Raw genomic sequence first — 24,335 nt, 5'->3', positions numbered from 1 at the left:
GAACTGTAATGCCTATAATTCATGGGATGTTAAAGTGGAAAGATTGGAAGAGCTTGCCAGATGTATCAGGTGTCTAGGAAATCATAATGTAAGGGATTGCCGTGCTAACTTGCACCATTGTTATCAGTGTAACAAGGGAAGACACCACATAGCTATGTGTAAGGGTGGATCTAATCGTAATAATGGTAACAATAGTACTGATAGTGATAATAACCCGGACACAACAGTAGCCAACGTAAAGATTGCAGCTAATGTCGGTAATGATGGCCTAGCTGAGGTAGCTTTACCTGTGTTGGATGTGGTGATTAATGATAAACGGCCTAAATCCAAAACTGTAACAGCATTACTGGATCAGGGATCACAGCGTACCTTCATAAAACGTAATTGCCTTAATGGGATGAACGTACAAATGGGAGATCCTGCTATACTCAAGTTATCTGGCTTTCTCTCGAATAAGAAGGCCCAGTCATACGACACTGTTTATGTAACTGTCAGGCTGGGCAATGAGAGAAAACGTATTAATGCCGTAATTGTGGATAGGCTCCCAGAGAAAATATCTACAATAGGGCTTGGTAACGCTACTGAAAGGCTTTCAAGTAAGGTAAATTTGGCACCTTCTGGTGTAAATAATGATTCTGTGGGGCCAATAGATATTTTGATAGGTAGTGACCATTATGCCACCTTTGTAAAGGGTATGACAAAGAAATGCGGAGTCACCCTTCTAAGGACCGCAGGAGGTCACGTGATGTATGGCAGGCTTCTTCGTACTGATAATGAATGACTGGAGGAAGCCATAAATACAGTTACGGTGTCTTACTCATGAAATATCACCCCAGTATAAATATACTTCAATAGAGGATGAAGTTGAACCTGTGTATAAATTATGGGAATTGGACAGCATAGGGATCAATGTAAATGAAGAAAGTCCAGATGATTCCTTTACTCAAGAACAATACCAGAAGGATGTTAAATTTGAATCTGGACAATACTGGGTGAGACTTCCGTGGAAGCTGAACCATCCAGACCTACCAACTAATTACCGGATGGCGTATGGACAATTAAAGGCTCAGCTCCACGAACTGAGCAAGACACCAGAACTGTTGACTGCTTACGATGATATAATTAATGAGCAGTTAAATAATAAATTCATAGAGGAGGTACCTCCTGAGCAAGCCCAGATTTATGGTCACTATTTGCCACATCATGGAGTGAAGAAGGATTCTAAGACCACTCCTCTGAGGATTGTGTTTAATTGTAGTGCCAGGAGTAACAAAAATGTACCTAGTTTGAATGACTGCTTGATGACAGGTCCGTCGTTGACGGAAAAACTGGGAGACATATTATTAAACTTCAGGGTTAAGAATTATGCCTTTACGGCGGACATAAGTAAAGCTTTCCTGAGAGTGGGTCTGCAGGAGGCTGACCGGGATTGCACTAGGTTCTTATGGCTCGAGAATCCTAATGACCCACTTAGTCCCCTGAAGACTTTTCGCTTCAGGAGCGTATTGTTTGGTGCTACCCCCAGTCCATTCCTACTCCAGGCAACGATAAATGCACACCTTAAGCGTATGGGTGGTTCACTGAGTGGAGTAATGGGTAAACAATTTTATGTGGACAATTTCCTGGGGGTGACGTCTACTGAAGAGGAACTAATAAGCATATATGAAGGGGCTAATGAAATAATTCAAGGTGCAAATATGCCCCTGAGGGAATGGAACAGTAACTCGTCCAGTTTAAGGGCTCAAATAAATAAAGACAACCCTGGAGTTGAAGTGTCTAAATATAGTAATGTGCTGGGACTGACTTGGGACACAGAGAGAGACTTGTTATCGTTAAAGTCTAATAACTACAGTATGCCCAATAAATTAACCAAAAAAGTCTTACTGGAGACCTGGAGTTTACCTGGAGAGAGTTTCGGGGGTCAACGCCCCCGCGGCCCGGTCTGTGACCAGGCCTCCTGGTGGATCAGCGCCTGATCAACCAGGCTGTTGCTGCTGGCTGCACGCAAACCAACGTACGAGCCACAGCCCGGCTGATCAGGAACTGCCTTTAGGTGCTTGTCCAGTGCCAGCTTGAAGACTGCCAGGGGTCTGTTGGTAATCCCCCTTATGTGTGCTGGGAGGCAGTTGAACAGTCTCGGTCCCCTGACACTTATTGTATGGTCTCTTAACGTGCTAGTGACACCCCTGCTTTTCATTGGGGGGATGGTGCATCGTCTGCCAAGTCTTTTGCTTTCGTAGTGAGTGATTTTCGTGTGCAAGTTCGGTACTAGTCCCTCTAGGATTTTCCAGGTGTATATAATCATGTATCTCTCCCTCCTGCGTTCCAGGGAATACAGGTTTAGAAACCTCAAGCGCTCCCAGTAATTGAGGTGTTTTATCTCCGTTATGCGCGCCGTGAAAGTTCTCTGTACATTTTCTAGGTCGGCAATTTCACCTGCCTTGAAAGGTGCTGTTAGAGTGCAGCAATATTCCAGCCTAGATAGAACAAGTGACCTGAAGAGTGTCATCATGGGCTTGGCCTCCCTAGTTTTGAAGGTTCTCATTATCCATCCTGTCATTTTTCTAGCAGATGCGATTGATACAATGTTATGGTCCTTGAAGGTGAGATCCTCCGACATAATCACTCCCAGGTCTTTGACGTTGGTGTTTCGCTCTATTTTGTGGCCAGAATTTGTTTTGTACTCTGATGAAGATTTAATTTCCTCATGTTTACCATATCTGAGTAATTGAAATTTCTCATCGTTGAACTTCATATTGTTTTCTGCAGCCCACTGAAAGATTTGGTTGATGTCCGCCTGGAGCCTTGCAGTGTCTGCAATGGAAGACACTGTCATGCAGATTCGGGTGTCATCTGCAAAGGAAGTCACGGTGCTGTGGCTGACATCCTTGTCTATGTCGGATATGAGGATGAGGAACAAGATGGGAGCTAGTACTGTGCCTTGTGGAACAGAGCTTTTCACCGTAGCTGCCTCGGACTTTACTCTGTTGACGACTACTCTCTGTGTTCTGTTAGTGAGGAAATTATAGATCCATCGACCAACTTTTCCTGTTATTCCTTTAGCGCGCATTTTGTGCGCTATTACGCCATGGTCACACTTGTCGAAGGCTTTTGCAAAGTCTGTATATATTACATCTGCATTCTTTTTGTCTTCTAGTGCATTTAGGACCTTGTCGTAGTGATCCAGTAGTTGAGACAGACAGGAGCGACCTGTTCTAAACCCATGTTGCCCTGGGTTGTGTAACTGATGGGTTTCTAGATGGGTGGTGATCTTGCTTCTTAGGACCCTTTCAAAGATTTTTATGATATGGGATGTTAGTGCTATTGGTCTGTAGTTCTTTGCTGTTGCTTTACTGCCCCCTTTGTGGAGTGGGGCTATGTCTGTTGTTTTTAGTAACTGAGGGACGACCCCCGTGTCCATGCTCCCTCTCCATAGGATGGAAAAGGCTCGTGATAGGGGCTTCTTGCAGTTCTTGATGAACACAGAGTTCCATGAGTCTGGCCCTGGGGCAGAGTGCATGGGCATGTCATTTATCGCCTGTTCGAAGTCATTTGGCGTCAGGATAACATCGGATAGGCTTGTGTTAATCAAATTTTGTGGCTCTCTCATAAAAAATTCATTTTGATCTTCGACTCTCAGTCTGGTTAGCGGCTTGCTAAAAACTGAGTCATATTGGGACTTGAGTAGCTCACTCATTTCCTTGCTGTCATCTGTGTAGGACCCATCTTGTTTAAGTAGGGGCCCAATACTGGACGTTGTTCTCGATTTTGATTTGGCATAGGAGAAGAAATACTTTGGGTTTCTTTCGATTTCATTTATGGCTTTTAGTTCTTCCCGCGATTCCTGACTCCTAAAGGATTCTTTTAGCTTAAGTTCGATGCTTGCTATTTCTCTGACCAGTGTCTCCCTGCGCATTTCTGATATATTGACCTCTTTTAGCCGCTCTGTTATTCTTTTCCGTCGCCTGTAAAGGGAGCGCCTGTCTCTTTCTATTTTACATCTACTCCTCCTTTTTCTTAGAGGAATACGCCTTGTGCATACATCGAGTGCCACCGAGTTAATCTGTTCTAGGCATAAGTTTGGGTCTGTGTTGCTTAGTATATCTTCCCAGCTTATATCGGTTAGGACTTGGTTTACTTGGTCCCACTTTATGTTTTTGTTATTGAAGTTGTATTTGGTGAATGCTCCCTCGTGACTAGTCTCATTTTGTCGGTCTGAGGCTCCACGCATACATGTCTGAACCTCAATTATGTTGTGATCTGAGTATATTGTTTTTGATATGGTGACATTTCTTATCAGATCATCATTGTTAGTGAAGATGAGGTCTAGTGTATTCTCCAGTCTAGTAGGCTCTATTATTTGCTGGTTTAAATTGAATTTTGTGCAGAGATTTAAAAGCTCGTGTGAGTGTGAGTTTTCATCAGAGCTGCCTCCTGGTGTTATTACTGCAACAATATTATTTGCTATATTCCTCCATTTTAGGTGCCTTAAGTTGAAATCCCCCAGGAGCAAGATGTTGGGTGCAGGAGCTGGAAGATTTTCCAGACAGTGGTCAATTTTTAACAGCTGTTCCTGGAATTGCTGGGATGTTGCATCCGGAGGCTTGTAGACTACCACAATGACTAGGTTTTGGTTCTCGACCTTTACTGCTAAAACTTCCACTACGTCATTTGAGGCATTAAGCAGTTCTGTGCAAACAAGTGACTCTGCAATGTACAGGCCAACCCCCCCCTTTTGCCTGTTCACTCTGTCACATCTGTATAGGTTGTAACCTGGGATCCATATTTCGTTGTCCAAGTGATCCTTTATGTGGGTCTCAGTGAAAGCCGCGAACATTGCCTTTGCCTCTGCAAGCAGTCCACGGATGAAAGGTATTTTGTTGTTTATTGCTGGCTTTAGACCCTGTATATTTGCAAAGAAGAATGTTATCGGACTGGTGGTATTGTTGGTACTGGGGGGGGATTTTTTTTCCGGCATTAGTATCTGTATCTGTTGGTTTGGAGTGGAGGCCATCGACTGTGGTTCCACTCCAGGAATGACTGGATTTGGTGTACGATTTCTGCCATTTCCTGCCAGTTTTTTTTCCTTCCTGGCACTAAAAAACCTCTCCCTCTTGAGTGGCTGTGGCTACCCAGGTTTTCCCATGGCCTGGATGTTTTGTATCTTTTTGTCCCCTTTAGATGGTATGCCTGGCAATTTAAGTTATAGCACAGTCTTTCCTGTACTGAAGAGGTACACATTTCAGGGTGAAAAAGCTTACAGGAAGGGAGTTTGCATTTTCCTGTTGTCATATGGGCATGACATTTTCTAGGGTGGTCATAGTTGCATGTCCCATCTGTTTTTCCAGATTTCCCATGCCAGCAGATACCAAGTGCATAGTATGTGCACAGGCTTGGTTTCCGTTTGCCTTGGGTTTCTGTGACTGTATTCCCTGTTGGTGCATGTTTCCCTGTCTTATTCCTATCCTCCTTAGCACCAACAATGGAGCTCCCACCAGTTTTTTTTGGTAATTTATCCTCACTATTGCTATTGGAGTCCTCTTGTTTGCTATTTCCTGCGGTATTTCTGGTTTGCAATATTGGTTTTATCTTATCTTTGACTACACTTGTTTCCCTACTATGGCTCCTGTCCTCTATGAGGTCATTTATATGTATTCCTTCCTGCGTATAATTCCCGACTACCTGGACAAAATCTCCAGCTTCACCATTACTGTCTACCAGGACAGTATCTCCAGCTTCACCATTTCTGTCTCCCAGGACAGCACCTCCAGCTTCACCATTACTGTCTCCCAGGACAGTATCTCCAGCTTCACCATTACTGTCTCCCAGGACAGCACCTCCAGCTTCACCATTACTGTCTCCCAGGACAGCACTATCAGCCCTACATTTACTGACTACCAGGACATCACCTCCAGCCTTACAGTTTGTGACTACATGGCCAGTATCAAGGGCAGTACCATTCAGCCCGGACTTTTTATGTTCCCATCTGTTGTAGAAAGCTTCCAGGTTTTCTATGAAAGCAGCTTTGATGTTATCCTCTTTTAATACCCTTGTGATTTTAGTCCACAGATTTTCCTCATTTGGGCATACCCAAAAACACTTCTCTGTTTTAATACTGCTTGTAGCTAGTTCTGGGATATCTGCACAAGGAGCGTGACACCAATTTCCACAAAAATGACAATTTATCCATGTGGTAGCCCGTTTGTTTGACTGACCACAGACTACACACAGCTTCATAATGATTTGAATGGTTGATTTACTGCAAGTCTACTAGCAACCTCTTGAATATTATATTAATAACCTTAAATGAAGCTCTAGCTATTTGTATTTCTGTTTCTAACTCTTTTTGTATATTGGACAGCTTACCGTCACGTTCCTGATTTTTAATGTTTGTGTTTATAAGGGCGCCTACAAACCCATCCGTTTACAGTCTTGCGGAAGTTTCAAAATGATTCGATCCACTAGGCTTAGTGTCCCCACTTACCATAAGAGGAAAATTGTTGATACAAGAACCATGGAAGCTTAAGTGTGCTTGGGATGAAACCCTACCTGAGGAATTTGTTGAAAGGTGGGAAGAACTAATAGGTGAATATGTAAAATTACCAATGTTGGAGTTCCCACGTAATGTGGCCAGTCAAGATGGAGAAAATGTACTCCACATTTTTTGCGATGCTTCGAAATTAGCATATGGAGCAGTCGCTTACCTTCAATGTAATAGTGCCATTTCTCTTGTTATGTCTAAGGCTAAGGTGGCTCCAATCAAATCACGTACCTTACCTCAGTTGGAATTAACGGCCATTTATGTAGGTGTCAAATTAGCCAATTATATAAGAAATAAATTGCGAGAGATAAATATCAGCGACACCGTAATTTGGTCTGATAACGAGGTATCCTTACAATGGATTCGTAATGGTAACAGTAAGATTGTGTATGTACAAAACAGAGTCGCTGAAATCAATCAAATGCAGGAGAAATATAACAGTTTGGGTCAGCATATGTTAACCTTTAATCACATTCCTGGTGACGAGAATCCAGCTGACTTCTTGTCTCGAGGCTTGACTTATGGAAAATTTGTGAGTGCTTTATCGTGGTTTAAAGGGCCAAGTTGGCTGGTGGACAAAATTAACTGGCCGGTGCAAAAGGCACATATTGCTCCTGTCGAAATTACGGTGAGCACCGCTCCAGTCAGTAGTCCCTCCTTAGCCATTGACATTAATAGGTATTCTTCCTTACCCAAGCTGATTAGCGTGACAAGGTTAGTGTTTAAATTTATAAGTAAGATGAATATCTCATATAATTTTCCCCATCCTCTGAAATACTGGCTACAGAGGGTACAAGAAGAAACCTACAGGGATGAGATTAAATTAATGATGGACGGAAAAATTGTGAAAGGCTCAATAATAGAAAAGCTGGGGCTGTATTTAGAGGATGATGTAATTAGGTGCAGAGGCAGGTTACAAAATGCTGAATTGGGGGAATATGCTAAGCACCCTATCTTGCTGCCCAAAACTCATCACCTGACAACCTTGATTGTCTTTAATGCCCATAATAACGTGATGCACGGTGGGGTACAGGATACCTTAAACTGTATTCGGGAAACCTTCTGGATTCCACAAGGACGGCAAAGTGTAAAAAGGGTTATCAAGTCGTGTGTAATATGTCGCCGGGTGGATGCCAGAACCTACATGTACCCAGGTCCTCCACCATTGCCCAAGGAACGCGTGCAGTTGGTAAAACCATTTGATGTGACCAGAGTGGACTATAGTGGGCCAATCATTTTAACAGGTACTTCAGATGGTGTTCCCTTGAAGGTATATGTATGTCTATTTACTTGTACAGCTACTAGGGCTGTTCATCTAGAAGTGGCTCAGGAATTGTCTGCAGAACAGTTCATACAGCTGTTTCGGAAATTTGCAGCTAGGAGATCCTGTCCAAGATTGATGATCTCAGATAATGCCACCAATTTTGTAGCGGGTGCTCAACACTTGATGGAATTAAATAAGAGTGATGATGTACAGTCTTTGTTGACCCAGCGAGGGTGTGTCTGGAAATTTATTACTCCCAGAGCCCCTTGGCAGGGAGGACTGTACGAAAGAATGATAGGTACAGTGAAAAGATGTCTTCGTAAGGTGCTACACAGGAAGAGAATTAATTTGGAGGAATTCCGTGCAGTGTTGGTGGAGGCAGAGAATCGGGTAAACAATCGCCCTCTGTCATACATGAGCGACACTCCTGACGCGGAGATCCTGACTCCCTCTCACCTAATATGCGGACGAAGGTTAGAAGCTGCACCTATCTATAGAGATAATCCCGAGGGAAGTGATGAGGATTACAATAACGTGACCGTGTTGAGTGATAAGTTCAAGATGTTAAATAAGGTAATTACTCATTGGTCCGATGTGTGGCGTAAAGAATATCTTCTTACACTACGTGAACACTTTTATGGTGCGCCAGAGGCAGTAAACCGACAGATCATTCGACCAGGTGACATTGTGTTAATTGATACTGAACAACATCGAAGATTGTGGCCTCTGGGCAAGGTAGTTACATTATACCCAGATGCACAAGGTGTTGTCAAAAACGTCAAAGTGTTGTGTCGTGGTCAGGAAAGTTTGCGTACCATTAATAAATTAATTCCCTTAGAATTAAATGGTGTTCATTCCAGTGCAGATGGAAATCTAAGGGAAAGTGACACGAGTGATATTGAAGACACTGACCGAGTAATGCAAGAAGAAATTGTAGTAAGACCCACTAGGAAAACAGCAGCGCAATCTAGAGAGGGCTGGAATCGTCTCCTGGAGAAAGACGCAATTTAAGTTGTCTAATAACTACTTCCGCCCGGCCGCAGTGTGGAAATTATTTAATTTCCGAAGCTATAGTGCCTCATAAGTGTTTAATGTGTTGATTTGGGTCAAAATGTATTTGTATTTTGAATGGAACCAACTGGGTTCCCGCTGCGCATGCGCAGATGTGCGGGGGTATAGGTCAAACGGGGGCACGAGAGACGGGAGTGTTTTGAATGTAGTGAGGAGGCTGGGAAAGCATGGAACCAGGAAATTGGCATTCACGGCGGCCTAAGGATTAATATAGGCCTCATTTCATAATAGGAAGTGTCATAACTGTTCCTGGTAGAGAGTGAGGGAACGTGATTTACGGGACCACCGTAATAGAGTGGTAAAATGAGTGAATAAGGGTAGGACCGGGTGACTGGCGCGTCGCCATGGACTGTGTCCCGGGGAAAATTACCCTTGGTTTAATCATCACTCATCGGTCTCAGATCTTAATGGAGTGATCTCTAATGTGTATAATAATTATGAGACATTAAATCGTCTTGTGAATTGTAATGTAATTAATGATAATAATGCTAAGTTAAGAGAATGCGTGAAGTGAAATAAGTCACCTTGCTCCGAGTGAACACGTTAGACCTCATTGTTCCCGTGACGAGGAAAGTGAAGTTCATTGAGTCACCACTTCTAAACCGGAACAAACCAACGGATACCTCGTCCTGCTGGAATGAGAACCGTGTCGGTGCAGCAGGACATCGAAATGAGATGGTGAATGGAGGAAATAAGGAGTATCAATCACCCACAGTTAAGTAACCCTTCTAGTTATAGCAGACTGATACTGGCCAGTTAGGTATGTTGTAATTGGATAGGTTATGGGTGATCCAGCTACATCAAGTGACCCCCAGAGAATATCTGGTAAGTGGTGGGATTATGTACAAGTGTTTTTTCCTTGATGGGTATATCCATGTGTAACCTACCCCCCCCCCCTTCATTCAGTTAAACTAATATAATCTATACAGTCCACAATTAATTAGTAGCGCCGTACTTGAGGGTGCTACCCAATTTATACTGGTCTCGGATAGATATGGATAAGATTGTGAGGGTCGAGGGGGCCACCTGCAGTGACCAGAGGTGGTTAAGTTTTCTCACATGTCTACATGGGTGACTATGGTAAACAATATCGTTGTTGTCTCCCAAGGAGATTAATAACAAAAAGGCACAATACCGTGACTGGAACGATACACAAATAACCCGCACATAAAAGACAGAAGCTTACGACGACGTTTCGGTCCGACTTGGACCATTGACAAAGTCACACTAACAGAGGAGGAGCAGAACGGCTATATATAGGCAGGAAGAGGTGGAGGTAGTAGTAGTGGTAGAAGTAGTAGTAGTAGTAGTACAAGAATTGTATATAATACCGACAGGATGAAATGACACATGCACAACACCCGGGCATCCCCACCGTAGACGTTTCGCCATCCAGCCAGCCACTGGATGGCGAAACGTCCACAACAAAGACAACCAGACGCCGCACATGTGTCTAATTTCATCAGTAGATGTAGTAGAAGAAGAAGAGGTAGTAGTAGTGGTAGTGGTAGAAGTGGGAAATAAGGAAGACGAGCCAGTCAAATACAAAGGAAGGGGAGCACTGCAAGAGAGCTAGAAACCCACAGAGGGAGAGCAAGCGCACCGAGGTGCGTGAAAGGGGAAGTGGTGAAATAAAATAAAGAAGGAACAGAAACACGAGACAGGAGAGAGAAAGACAACCCAGAGGAGAAAAGGAGAGAGGAAAGGGGAAGAGGAAGAAGAAAAAGAAGAAGAAGAAAAAATGAGGATTCAGGTTAAGTCACGGGTGTTCTGAAGTTTGGAGCATTTTACAATGTAGTGGGAGAGGAAGGCATCTACAGAGACGAAGCCAGGGCTAAGGTTCATACAAGGAAAGTTGTGTATAAGAGAGGATTCAACTAAACGGCGACTGTTCGAGTTGGAAGTAGGGAAGATAGTTTTAGCAGAAGACCAGTCAATAGGATGGCTATGATCTCTGACGTGACAGAAAAGAGCATTGTTAGTGTCGGCAAGCCTAACACTATTTTTGTGCTCCCTAAGTCTGTCAGAAAGAGATCGACCAGTTTCTCCAAAGTATTGAAGAGGACAGGAGGAGCAAGAAATAGAGTAGACACCAGGAACATCTGTAGAGGGAGGAGAGGTATGAACGAGATTAGTGCGAAGAGTGTTAGTCTGGCGGAAGGTAAGCTTGATGTCTAAGGGACGGAGAGAATTGTTGAGATTAGAAAGACCGGAAATGTAGGGAAGGCAGAGGATAGAAGAGTTCCCATGAGTAGAGAGTTTGGGAGAGAAGAAATTGCGTTTAGCACGTGAGAGGGCAGAGTCTATGAAATGGGAAGGGTAGCCAAGACGGGAGAACGAATTATAAAGAGTGGAAATTTCTGCTGGAAGGAACTGAGGATCACAGATGCGGAGGGCACGGAGAAAGAGGGAGATAAGAACACTTTTCTTGACAGGGGAAGCATGATAGGAAAAGTAGTGAATGTACATGCCACTGTGTAGTGATACTGGTCCTGTGAGGAGCAGCAGCAGGATAATACTGCACCACCTCTAGGGGCCCTTAACAACAACAACAGTTTGGTGTGGTCATGGGCACCAACACATGGTGTGTGATTCTCTCATACTTTATACATTTATCAGCGATGCAGATTACATGGTGAGTTTAAATATGTGGCCTGTAGTTATAACTTTTCTCTTGACATATGCAAGACATCACCATCCCTGTAGAAGCCATTATTAGATGTACTAGTCATTATATTTTGTTGTTGCAGAAGTACTATGAAGATTCTATGTTCAATAAAGCCTAGAGATAAGGCCTGTGTTTCTATCACAACAATTTATTGAACATAGAATCCTGGGCTACCTGGTGGTGATCCTGCGCTAGACTACATCACAACATGGAGCGTTTACTGAAACCTGAGAGGCTAGACTGTGACCCCAGCTTATCAACGGCTGCTCAGGAATGGAAGCACTGGTTTAAGACTTTCGAAAACTTCTTGGGAGCCCTTCCTAAAGAAGATCTAGATAAACTAAGTCTGCTCATCAATTTTGTGTCACCTAAGATATATGAGGCTATTTCTGAGTGTAATACCTACGAAGATGCTATCAAAACCCTCAAGTCTCAGTATATTAAACCTACAAATGAAATCTTTGCACGCTATCGCCTTGCAACTCGCCGCCAGCAGATTGATGAGTCCTTAGAGGAATACTTTCAAGCACTGAAAATCTTAGGTAAGGACTGTCACTTCCAAGCAGTGACAGCTGCTCAGTATTGTGAAGAGTCCATCAGGGATGCTTTTATCAGTGGCCTGCAATCACCAATAATAAGGCAGCGTTTATTGGAGAATAAAACTCTCGACTTAGCCGCTGCCTTTGACCAGGCAAGAGCTCTAGATTCAGCCCAGAAGAATTCTGAAGTATACAGTACCACTCAGCCTTCTCGAGTGGTAAGTGCTGCAATTCCTGACCAAGACTCTTGCAATGAAGTTACTGTGGAACCTGCCTCAGTGACAGCAGCAGCAGGTACGGTGTGTTTCTTTTGTGGTTTTTCAAGACATCCACGTCCAAAGTGTCCTGCTCGTGAAGCAATGTGCCATAAATGCCACAAGAAAGGTCACTTTGCGAAAGTATGTCGTGCTAATGCATCAACAAGAGCTAGTGCCTCCACACATTCCAGTGATCATGCGACTCTAGCAACAGTGACTTCTGCGGCTACTCCAAATTCACTGTCAAAGGCAGTTGTGAAAGTATTCATCAAAGGAACAGAAGTAGATGGTCTTATTGATAGTGGCAGCTCAGAGAGTTTCATCAACCTTGACTTAGTTAAACGGCTCTCCTTGACTCTACATCACTCATCAGGTACCGTTTCCATGGCATCAACATCTCTCTCTATTCAGACCTTAGGGTTTTGTAAGGTAAATCTCAGAGTTAATGGAAAGGATTATCAAGATGTACATTTAGCTATTCTGCCACAACTGTGCTCTGATGTTATCCTTGGTCAGGACTTTCAGAAGCTGCATGGTAGTGTCACCTTAACATATGGAGGTGAACTGCCTCCTCTTGTTGTCTGTGGACTTAGCACTTTAAGGGTAGACCCACCAAAGCTGTTTGCAAATCTTACCGCGGATTGCCATCCTATATCAGCTAAGTCACGCCGCTATTCTTATGAGGATCGGATGTTCATTGAGAAAGAAACTCAGAGGCTGCTGAAGGAGGGTATTATAGAACCGAGTGATTCTCCTTGGCGTGCACAGGTTGTTGTTGTTAAAGATGGTTATAGGAAACGGAGACTGGCTATCGATTACTCTGAGACAATCAACAAATTTACACTTCTTGATGGGTACCCTCTACCTCGAATTGACGATACAGTGAACAAAATTGCTCAGTACTACGTGTTTAGCACAATTGATCTGCAGAGTGCCTATCATCAAGTCCCTATAAGGAATGAAGATAAACCATACACAGCGTTTCAGGCTAGTGATGGCCTGTATCAGTTTACCAGAGTCCCTTTTGGAGTCACCAATGGGGTAGCCTGCTTCCAACGAATTATGGATTCACTCATTCAGGAAGAGCAACTCATGGGAACTTACGCGTATTTAGATAATGTTACCATTTGTGGCAAGACCCAGGAGGAACATGATGCAAACCTTGATAAGTTTTTGGAAGCCGCCAAGAAGAAAAATATCAGTTACAATGAGGAAAAGTGCACTTTTTCAACTAAAAGGCTTAGCATCCTTGGTTATGTAGTGGAAGGAGGTTCAATATTCCCAGACCCTGAACGACTACGACCTCTACGGGAACTTCCAATGCCTCAAGACAAAAAGTCACTCCGAAGAACTCTTGGTCTCTTTGCTTATTACTCACAATGGATCTACAACTATTCAAGTAAAGTCCGCCCATTGAGTGCTACCACATTTCCTGTGACAAAGGAAGCAGAAGCCGCTTTCCATACTCTCAAACAGGACATTGAAAACTCAGTAGTTCAAGCCATTGATGAGTCCCTACCATTCGAAGTGGAAACGGATGCATCTGACATTGCCATTGCTGCAGTCTTATCTCAGGCAGGACGACCAGTAGCCTTCTTTTCGAGAACTTTTCAAGGATCAGAGAAATGTTATGCTGCTGTAGAAAAGGAAGCCCAGGCCATCATAGAAGCAGTTCGCCACTGGAGGCATTATTTAACTGGTAGACATTTCACCATAAGGACTGACCAACGGTCCGTGATGTATATGTTCGACAAGAGGCACAAAAGTAGGATAAAGAATGACAAGATATTACGCTGGAGGATGGAACTATCGTGTTATGACTTTGATATTCTGTACCGACCGGGTCAAGAGAACATCTCACCTGATGCATTCTCTAGGTCCCACTGTGGAGCAGCATGTCATGATTTGCAATCACTCTCATCTCTCCACAAGGCTTTGTGTCACCCAGGAGTTACACGCCTGTACCATTTTGTCAAATCAAAGAACATGCCCTACTCAGTGGAAGATGTGCGACAAGTGATCAGAGCATGCAGAGTATGTGCAGAGTGCAAGCCAAACTTTCATCAGCCAGAGAAGACTCATCTCATAAAATCCACCCAGCCTTTCGAAAGATTGAATATAGATTTCAAAGGACCTCTACCAAGCACAAATCAGAATAGGTATTTCCTTAACATAGTAGATGAATATTCAAGGTTTCCCTTTGTATTCCCCTGTGCAAATATGGCTGCTTCAACTGTTATTAGTTGTCTTTCACAGTTGTTCTCTATTTTTGGTATGCCAGCTTATATCCATTCAGACAGGGGATCCTCGTTCATGAGTAACGAACTTCAGGAGTTTTTGGCTAGCAAAGGTATTGCCTGCAGCAGAACAACAAGCTACAACCCTCAAGGCAATGGTCAAGTGGAGCGGTTCAATGGTACTATATGGAAGGCAGTTACAATGACATTAAAGTCGCGCAATCTACCTGTTCAACACTGGCAAACTGTCCTACCGGATGCTCTTCACTCTATTAGATCACTGCTGTGCACAGCTACTAATGCAACCCCTCATGAAAGACTCCTCAACTATTCACGTCGTTCCTCTACGGGAGCCTCCGTGCCCACTTGGTTATGTCATCCTGGACCCGTTCTCCTGAAGAGTCACCGTAGGATGAACAAGACGGATCCTTTAGTGGAAGAGGTAGAGCTCCTGCAAGCTAATCCACATTACGCCCACATTCGCTACCAAAATGGTGAAGAGACTACAGTATCTACAAGACATTTAGCCCCAGTTGAAATCCCTATTAGTGTGGAATCTCAAGATACACCAATAGATGTGAAAGATGCTTCGTTTTCTCCTGGAAAGCCCCTTGAGACTACCCCTATGGAAATAGAGGATTCTGCTCCAGCAGTTAATCAAACCCCGCTGGAAAATATCGAACCTGGTGAAGAGGCTCAAGGGCTACGAAGGTCGGGACGTGTACGTCGCCCACCTAACAGTTTGGGAGATTACTGTCTCTGATATTTTAGAAGGGGGAGATTGTAGTGATACTGGTCCTGTGAGGAGCAGCAGCAGGATAATACTGCACCACCTCTAGGGGCCCTTAACAACAACAACAGTTTGGTGTGGTCATGGGCACCAACACATGGTGTGTGATTCTCTCATACTTTATACATTTATCAGCGATGCAGATTACATGGTGAGTTTAAATATGTGGCCTGTAGTTATAACTTTTCTCTTGACATATGCAAGACATCACCATCCCTGTAGAAGCCATTATTAGATGTACTAGTCATTATATTTTGTTGTTGCAGAAGTACTATGAAGATTCTATGTTCAATAAAGCCTAGAGATAAGGCCTGTGTTTCTATCACAACATTGTTAAGAGCTTCAAGAAAAGGTTGGAAGAGACTGGAGTCATGAGGCCACAGAGCAAAGATGTCATCCACATAGCGGAGCCAGAGTGAAGGTTGCACATCGAGGGTAGGAAGAAGAACAGTCTCGAAGTATTCCATGTAAAGATTAGCAAGGACAGGAGAGAGAGGAGAGCCCATAGCGACACCGAAGGTTTGGGAATAATATTTCCCTTGGAAGGAAAAGGAGTTAGAGTCCACACAGAGGCGGATCAGATCAAGAAAGACATCAGTGGGGATAGGGAGATGAAGAAACCCTTCATGGGCCTTCTCTCTAAGGAAATCAAGGACATCATCAAGAGGGACATTGGTGAAGAGGGACTCAACGTCAAGACTAAGCATCTTACAGGTGGGAGAGAGCGAACTATCTTCCCTACTTCCAACTCGAACAGTCGCCGTTTAGTTGAATCCTCTCTTATACACAACTTTCCTTGTATGAACCTTAGCCCTGGCTTCGTCTCTGTAGATGCCTTCCTCTCCCACTACATTGTAAAATGCTCCAAACTTCAGAACACCCGTGACTTAACCTGAATCCTCATTTTTTCTTCTTCTTCTTTTTCTTCTTCCTCTTCCCCTTTCCTCTCTCCTTTTCTCCTCTGGGTTGTCTTTCTCTCTCCTGTCTCGTGTTTCTGTTCCTTCTTTATTTTATTTCACCACTTCCCCTTTCACGCACCTCGGTGCGCTTGCTCTCCCTCTGTGGGTTTCTAGCTCTCTTGCAGTGCTCCCCTTCCTTTGTATTTGACTGGCTCGTCTTCCTTATTTCACACTTCTACCACTACCACTACTACTACCTCTTCTTCTTCTACTACATCTACTGATGAAATTAGACACATGTGCGGCGTCTGGTTGTCTTTGTTGTGGACGTTTCGCCATCCAGTGGCTGGCTGGATGGCGAAACGTCTACGGTGGGGATGCCCGGGTGTTGTGCATGTGTCATTTCATCCTGTCGGTATTATATACAATTCTTGTACTACTACTACTACTACTTCTACCACTACTACTACCTCCACCTCTTCCTGCCTATATATAGCCGTTCTGCTCCTCCTCTGTTAGTGTGACTTTGTCAATGGTCCAAGTCGGACCGAAACGTCGTCGTAAGCTTGTCTTTTATGTGCGGGTTATTTGTGTATCCCAAGGAGATTACTCGTATGCATGTAATGTCGAGGTACGTACAAGTAATCACTCCTATAAAATTTTCCACAACAGTTATTTAGATTTCCTTAATAGCTTGGTAAGCACAGTTTTTAGTATGTTCTTTAGTTATTAATTTCAATGTGCAGTTTTTCATATTTTTTTTATCAATGGTAAAAATCCGTGTTAAGGAATTGTGCAATACGTCCACCTATTCCCCAAGAAACTAATCATGCGCAATCCTCAACTTCGATTACTTTCTAAAACCAGCGCTCTGGAACACATACAGGACCTTAGATCAAAGAATACTATCAAACAATCTTCACTGATGGCTACCTTAACCCTGACAGTGGTAGGGCGGCAAGTGTCGTTGTTGTGAACCAGCCTGATGCTACTATAATACACAGGTGTATTAGAATTAATAACTGGGCTTCCACCTTACAAACAGCTGTTGGTCATTCTTGTTGCTCTCAAGCTTATTGAAACTACGACCTCACACAGTGCAACTTTAACTCTTTCCTCATTATTTGCTCTAAATAACCTGAGATCTGAATGTAGTACGCTTGTGTATGAAGCTTGGCACTGATGTACATAAATAATTTAGAAATTTATTACAGTTAAGTTTTTGTGTATTCCCTCTCACACACACCACCAGGAGCATGACGATGTTGATGAATTAGCTACACAAGCATTAATAAAGAGAACGTTGAGTATAACTTTATTTTTTCAAACTGAAGTTTACGAACATTGTCAAAAAAGAACTAACAAACGAGCTTAAAAAAAAGTTGAACAGTACAGACAGGAACTAGCAGATCCATTATCCATTATGATGAAGTGTGTAAAGTCAAATATATATGTCTACGGAGAAAGTGACAAGGTTAGTAGATTACAAGATGGTGTTACTACTAGACTATGACTAGGCTATAAGTATCTCTGGTAGTACGATTGTATGGAGATGTCAATGATATAAAATGTAAAGTGTGTGGACAGGCCATACACCGGAGCATTATATCTTAGAGTATCCAAACACCTGATCTTTCAGAGATATCTTCATGCAAACCTAATAGGATAGGGCACAATAACTCATTATTAATGATACGATATCTGAAATATTGAGGTTGTATCCATGTTTTACATCGACTAGATGAAGTCTTCATGGAGACTGCAACCCAGCTATGACCAATGTTTTTTTTGTTTTTATCTCTAGTTGTAATTAGAAAGCATTTTTTTTTTTTAGATTGTATTCCTTACCGTACTGTGTACAACTATACGAAGTAATTGTAAAATGAGAAATGACTGATATTCCTTTCTAGCAATGTAACAATGTCCAGAGGGATCTGACCCGTTGTGACCTCTGTAATCCTTTTTTTTTTGCGTTACCGCTCACAGGCTGAGCATGAGGTGCATAATAAAGTAACTGTTACTCTCGCAACTCTTAAGGTTCTTTACTGACTCACCTGGAGAGATTTACGATGTAGAGATTCCTTATTTCAGTGTTTCCAGAGGATTCCTAACCACAAATGATTCATTAAACTATTGAATCTAGAGAACTTAGGGCCCTGTAAATGGAGTATACCTGGAGAAGGTTTCGGAGGTCAACGCCCCCGCGGCCCGGTCTGTGTTCAGGACTCATGGTGGATCAGGGCCCGATCAGCCAGGCTGTTGCTGTTGGCCGCACGCACCTCTACGTACAAACCACAGCCCGACTGGTCAGGTACTGACTTTAGGTGCATGTCCAAGTTGGACAGTCCAACGCCTTTTTGAAGACAGCCTTTATCCTGCATAATTATCCGCGGCTGGCCTCGAGGTGGTGTAAATGTGATTGGTACCCAACAATCACTCTTCTCTAGGCCTGGCACGCCTGCCACATTGGTGGTCTGCAGAGGTGACACTGTGGCTGTACTTATGATATTTAGGTCTATATTCCTAGTCTAACTTAACTGTCTAAATTGATCTTAGACATGGTGTTAGTCTACTAATAGCTTACAACTAATTGTCTTACAATCAAGGTTTAAGTTAGAGGCGTGGCACCACAGCTACTCCTCACAAACCTTTGTGAAGAGGAATCAGTTGAGTGCGCCTCTCCTCTCTCGCACCCTCCATCCCACTTGTTAACAGTTCGGATCTAGGACGGAAGAACACCAGTTTTTCCATACCTACGGGTTTATCGCTTCACCTGAATAAAATAATGATAACTGTCCAGTGTGGTGGCTACTGATAATGTGCGCCCGTTATTGTTCACGTGTTGTTGTTCACTGAGACGGTCGCTGGAAGTGTTCGCTTCCTGTATTCTGATAATTTAGTGATCGTGAGTCACGAAAAATCATACATTTTATGTGTTTATTTAAGTGTGTGAAGCTAATAAGGAATTTTATATTAAAATGACGCATAAGAGGTATGTATATTAAGTATTATCCTGAATGTAACAACGATACTTACAATTTCATGTAGAAATGACTGGGAAGTTTTATTTAGGCCTTTGTATTATGTTTAAACTTTTACGCTGATTTAATGTAGCATATTATGTATACTTAATCTAAGGTAGCCCAGCAAAGCCAGGAAGTGTGACTTGTATTTATGTTATATAGTTACTTTGAGTATTGCATTATTCAAAGTTTCATGCTATATATTTTTCTATATGTAAATTCATTGTGAAAATTTAAAGTTATGTATGAGATGTAAATAAACACTTATTACATAGCTTAGTATTTACATAGTCATACTGTATTATCCTCTGCTTTTATTTATATTAATAAAATGTAAACAACTTTATACATTAGGAAAAAATGAGCATTTTAAAATTACAAGAAATCACTACCTTCCCTTTCTACTGCTTCACTTATTAGATATTGTCTGGCTCAGTTCCTCAATAATTTTATATATGATTGACCTTGACATGATCAGGTAACCCATCCCAGTGGATTGTGCAATAGAGATACAGTAGTTATATCCTACCCCAGTTTGTCCTAACTTACCCTACAAATTTTAGATTGTTCGGTTGGGCTATGCTTATTTTTGGGTTTCCAAAAAAATAGTTTTCTCCCATTAGGCCTAAAATGTACCAGTCTACATTGTATACCTCATTTTGTATTGGGGAATCTGGAGTTTATCTGGAGAGAGTTCCGGGGGTCAACGCCCCCGCGGCCCGGTCTGTGACCAGGCCTCCTTAGGTCAGTGTCCCAGGATGCGACCCACACCAGTCGACTAACACCCAGGTACCCATTTTACTGATGGGGAACATAGACAACAGGTGGAAAGAAACACGTCCAATGTTTCTACTCTGGCTGGGAATCGAACCCAGGCCCTCACCGTGTGAAGCGAGAGCGTTAACCACCAGGCCACTAGAGCATTTTTCATTTTCAGTACTTGACCCTGAGTACTTGAGAGATATCCATGGTATACCTGTGATTAGTTTCAAGAGTTTTTCTTCAGTCAGCCTGGTCTCTGGCCAGGATTTTCTGTTGATTGGCTAGTCAACCACTCTACTGCTGTGTGGCTCACTAGCCCATATATCCATTGTAGCCTGGTTGATCTGGCATGTGGTGGAGGTAATGATCCAGTTTCCTCTTGAAAACTTTCTATATTCTGGTAATATTTCATATATCTGCTGGTGACAGGTTGAATAGTCTTTGACCACAGATCTTGGCATGGTTTTCTCATATTGAATGGTATCACTTCACAGCATTATTCATCTTCACTACCCAACCCTTGCAACATCATTCATCTTCACTACCCAGTCCAAGCTGGCACTGGTCAAGCACCTAAAGTCGGTTCCTGACCAGCCGGGCTGTGGCTTGTACGTTGGTTTGCGTGCAGCCAGCAGTAACAGCCTGGTTGATCAGGCTCTGATCCACCAGGAGGCCTGGTCACAGACCGGGCCGCGGGGGCGTTGACCCCCGGAACTCTCTCCAGGTAAACTCCAGGTAAACTCCAGTCCTTCCAGCATCATTCATCTTCACTACCCAATCCTTGCAACATCATTCATCTTCACTACCCAACCCTTGCAACATCATTCATCTTCACTACCCAATCCTTGCAACATTGTTCATCTTCACTACCCAATCTTGCAACATTCATTTTCACTACCCAATCCTTGCAAAATCATTCATCTTCACTACCCAACCCTTGCAATATCATTCATCTCCACTACCCAACCCTCACAACATCATTCATTTTCACTACCCAACCCTCACAGTATCATTCATTTTCACTACCCAGCCCTCACAGCATCCTGTATCTTCGCTGCCCAACTCTCACAGGGTTATCCTAGGTAATTTACACATATGTAAGACAATTGTAATAACCTAAAACTAGTGTAATTACTAATACCTATCTGTAACTGTACCTAAATAAACCTACCCTCATAGCATCATTTATTTTCACTGCCAAACCCTCAGGGTACCAGTTATCACTTTTTTTTTTTTTTTTTTTTTTTTTTTTTTTTTTTTTTTTTTTTTCCAACAAGTCGGTCATCTCCCACCGAGGCAGGGTGACCCAAAAAAGAAAGAAAATCCCCAAAAAGAAAATACTTTCATCATCATTCAACACTTTCACCACACTCACACATTATCACTGTTTTTGCAGAGGTGCTCAGAATACAACAGTTTAGAAGTATATACGTATAAAGATACACAACATATCCCTCCAAACTGCCAATATCCCAAACCCCTCCTTTAAAGTGCAGGCATTGTACTTCCCATTTCCAGGGCTCAAGTCCGACTATATGAAAATAACCGGTTTCCCTGAATCCCTTCACTAAATATTACCCAGCTCACACTCCAACAGATCGTCAGGTCCCAAGTATCATTCGTCTCCATACACTCCTATCTAACACGCTCATGCACGCTTGCTGGAATTCCAAGCCCCTCGCCCACAAAACCTCCTTTACCCCCTCTTTCCAACCCTTTTGAGGACGACCCCTACCCCTCCTTCCTTCCCCTATAGATTTATATGCTTTCCATGTCATTCTACTTTGATCCATTCTCTCTAAATGACCAAACCACCTCAACAACCCCTCTTCAGCCCTCTGACTAATACTTTTATTAACTCCACACCTTCTCCTAATTTCCACACTCCGAATTTTCTGCATAATATTTACACCACACATTGCCCTTAGACAGGACATCTCCACTGCCTCCAACCGTCTCCTCACTGCTGCATTTACCACCCAAGCTTCACATCCATACTCAACTGAAATGCCTATGGTAATAATAACAATAATGATAAGTGCTTACCCATATGGATCATATGTCACATGCATAGAAAAATTTAGACAGTTACTGTTGTCACTAAACCAATGGCAAAAATATTTTCATAAGGTGTAAAATGAATGGTTTTCTAGCAGTAATATGTACATTCAGTAATGCTTTTCAGACTGATGATGTCAAAAGATGATTGGAAAATTATAGTATTTTATTTGTATAATCTGAGGGAGAATTTGTATGTGATTTGCAGTCATACATGATACATTGTAAGGAAAAACCTTATCAGATCTTGTTTATCAGTGATGTAGCTTATCAGTATGTACGTAATTGTCATCTGTTTACCAATTATTGGGTAGTGACTACTGGATAGCCTTTTACTTAAACCAAATTGTGTAACATAACATAATTATTGATAATTGAGAAAGAAGCAATTCTAGCCATATTCTCTCCATATTGGAGTTTTATTTTGGCATGTTCAGGTTTGTTTCATTTATTTATGTGAATGGAATGTATAGGAGCTGAAATTACTATACATGTATGTATATTCATATTTTTAAGGTACCTGCCCAAGGAACTTTGGTTAAAGGAAAGATATACTGTAAAGATATACTATCTCCAACTCCCAGGTTTACATGTATAGTTCTTATTCTGCTGTAAAATACAGTCTTTGTCACAGGTGTAATTATGGCTGAGCCAGTGGAGGATGACATAAGCTTACTGGGAACGCGAGAAACAACAGAATATATTTCACCTAGCTCTGACTGCCAAGTGCCCAGCACTGAATACCACACAACTGGTGCAGACTACCAAGTGCCTGAGTATCTCCCAGCTGGGGCACTCAGAGCACCAGTCGTCCCTTCTCAGCCAAGGCAGGAGCGAAAACACTCCTCAGGGTAAGTTCAGGAAGTGCATTTCATAAACACACATGAATGTAGTATTGATTTGACAAATCTGTTATTTCTGTTGATGGTTCCAGAGATTATCATCCCACAGCCAAGTTTCAGATCTGGCCTTATAACTTGGAAAGGTAGTACAGTATTATAGGAATCACTATATAATGTACTGTTTAAAATGACAGAAAGGTAAAGTGATTTTTAAAAATTAAATTTTTTTTTACCCTGCTGTAAGTTAAAATCAGCAGTTTGCAAAAGCTAGTATCACTGTTAACTCCAAATGAAGTAGTCAAATTTAAATTTTCTTACATTGTACTGTTAAGGGACTTTTTTTTATGTAACACTTCTATGGTTTGCTCATCTGCTTAATTTGTTATAAGAACAGTTTTGCAAGTAAGGTTTGAATTATTACTTTCTCTTAAGTTAATTTTAATTCCCTCATATATTGGCCTTTATGTGGGCAAGTGAATCATTTAGCATTATTTTATTATTTTTATTAATACATCAGCGGTTTCCCACCAAGGTAGGATGGCTTGAAAAAGAAAAACTTTCACCATCATTCACTCCATCACTGTCTTGCCAGAAGTGTGCTTACACTACAGTTATAAAACTGCAACATTAACACCCCTCCTTCAGAGTGCAGACACTGTACTTCCCACCTCCAGGAATCGAGTCCGGCCTTCTGGTTTCCCTAAATCCCATCATGAATATTACCCTGCTCACACTCCAACAGCACATCAAGTCCTAAAAAACATTCGTCTCCATTCGCTCCTATCTAACACGCTCACACATGCTTGCTGGAAGTCTAAGCCCCTCGCATACAAAACCAACTTTAGCACCTCCTTCCAATCTTTCCTAGGCCAACCTCTACCCCACCTTCCTTCCACTACAGATTTATACACTTGAAGCCATTATATTTCGTTCTAGCCTCTCTACATGTCCAAACCACCACAGTAACCCCTCCTCAGCCCTCTGGATAATAGTTTTGGTAATTCTGCACCTCCTCCTAATTTCCAAACTATGAATTCTCTGCATTATATTCACACCACACATTGCCCTCAGACATGACATCTCCACTGCCTCCAGCCTTCTCCTTCTCGCAACATTCACCACCCATGCTTTGCACCCATATAAGAGCATTGGTATAACTATACTCTCATACATTCCCCTCTTTGCTTTCATGGACAAAGTTCTTTGTCTCCACAGACTCCTCAGTGCCCCACTCACCTTTTTTCCCTCGTCAGTTCTGTGATTCACCTCATCTTTCATAGGCCTGTCTGCTGACACGTCCGCTCCTAAATATCTGAATAGTGTCACCTTCTCTATACTCTCTCCCTCCAATTTGATATCCAATCTTTTGTTACCTAATATGTTT

General features: G+C 42.5%; 1 protein-coding gene across 5 annotated transcripts in view; it reads left to right on the top strand.

Annotated features, from left to right (window-relative positions):
• Positions 1–18,947: 18,947 nt before the first annotated feature.
• Positions 18,948–24,335, top strand: part of spn-F (Protein spindle-F) — a 59,055-nt gene continuing 53,667 nt past the window's right edge. The window contains exons 1-2 of one of the 5 annotated variants that reach the window (XM_053778224.2): positions 18,948–19,258; positions 22,744–22,960. In XM_053778224.2, coding sequence (XP_053634199.1) covers positions 22,752–22,960 — 209 coding nt within the window. In that variant the 5' untranslated portion in view covers positions 18,948–19,258; positions 22,744–22,751. Of the gene's footprint in view, positions 19,259–22,390; positions 22,547–22,731; positions 22,961–24,335 lie in introns of those variants that run through there. The other 4 variants (XM_053778223.2, XM_053778219.2, XM_053778221.2 and 1 more) reach the window with 4 other exon arrangements.

This window comes from Cherax quadricarinatus, chromosome 22, assembly GCF_038502225.1.
Source record: "Cherax quadricarinatus isolate ZL_2023a chromosome 22, ASM3850222v1, whole genome shotgun sequence".
Taxonomy (NCBI): domain Eukaryota; kingdom Metazoa; phylum Arthropoda; class Malacostraca; order Decapoda; family Parastacidae; genus Cherax; species Cherax quadricarinatus.
The sequence above is the reverse complement of the archived record's forward strand: the minus strand, read 5'-3'. Positions and strand labels throughout refer to the sequence as shown.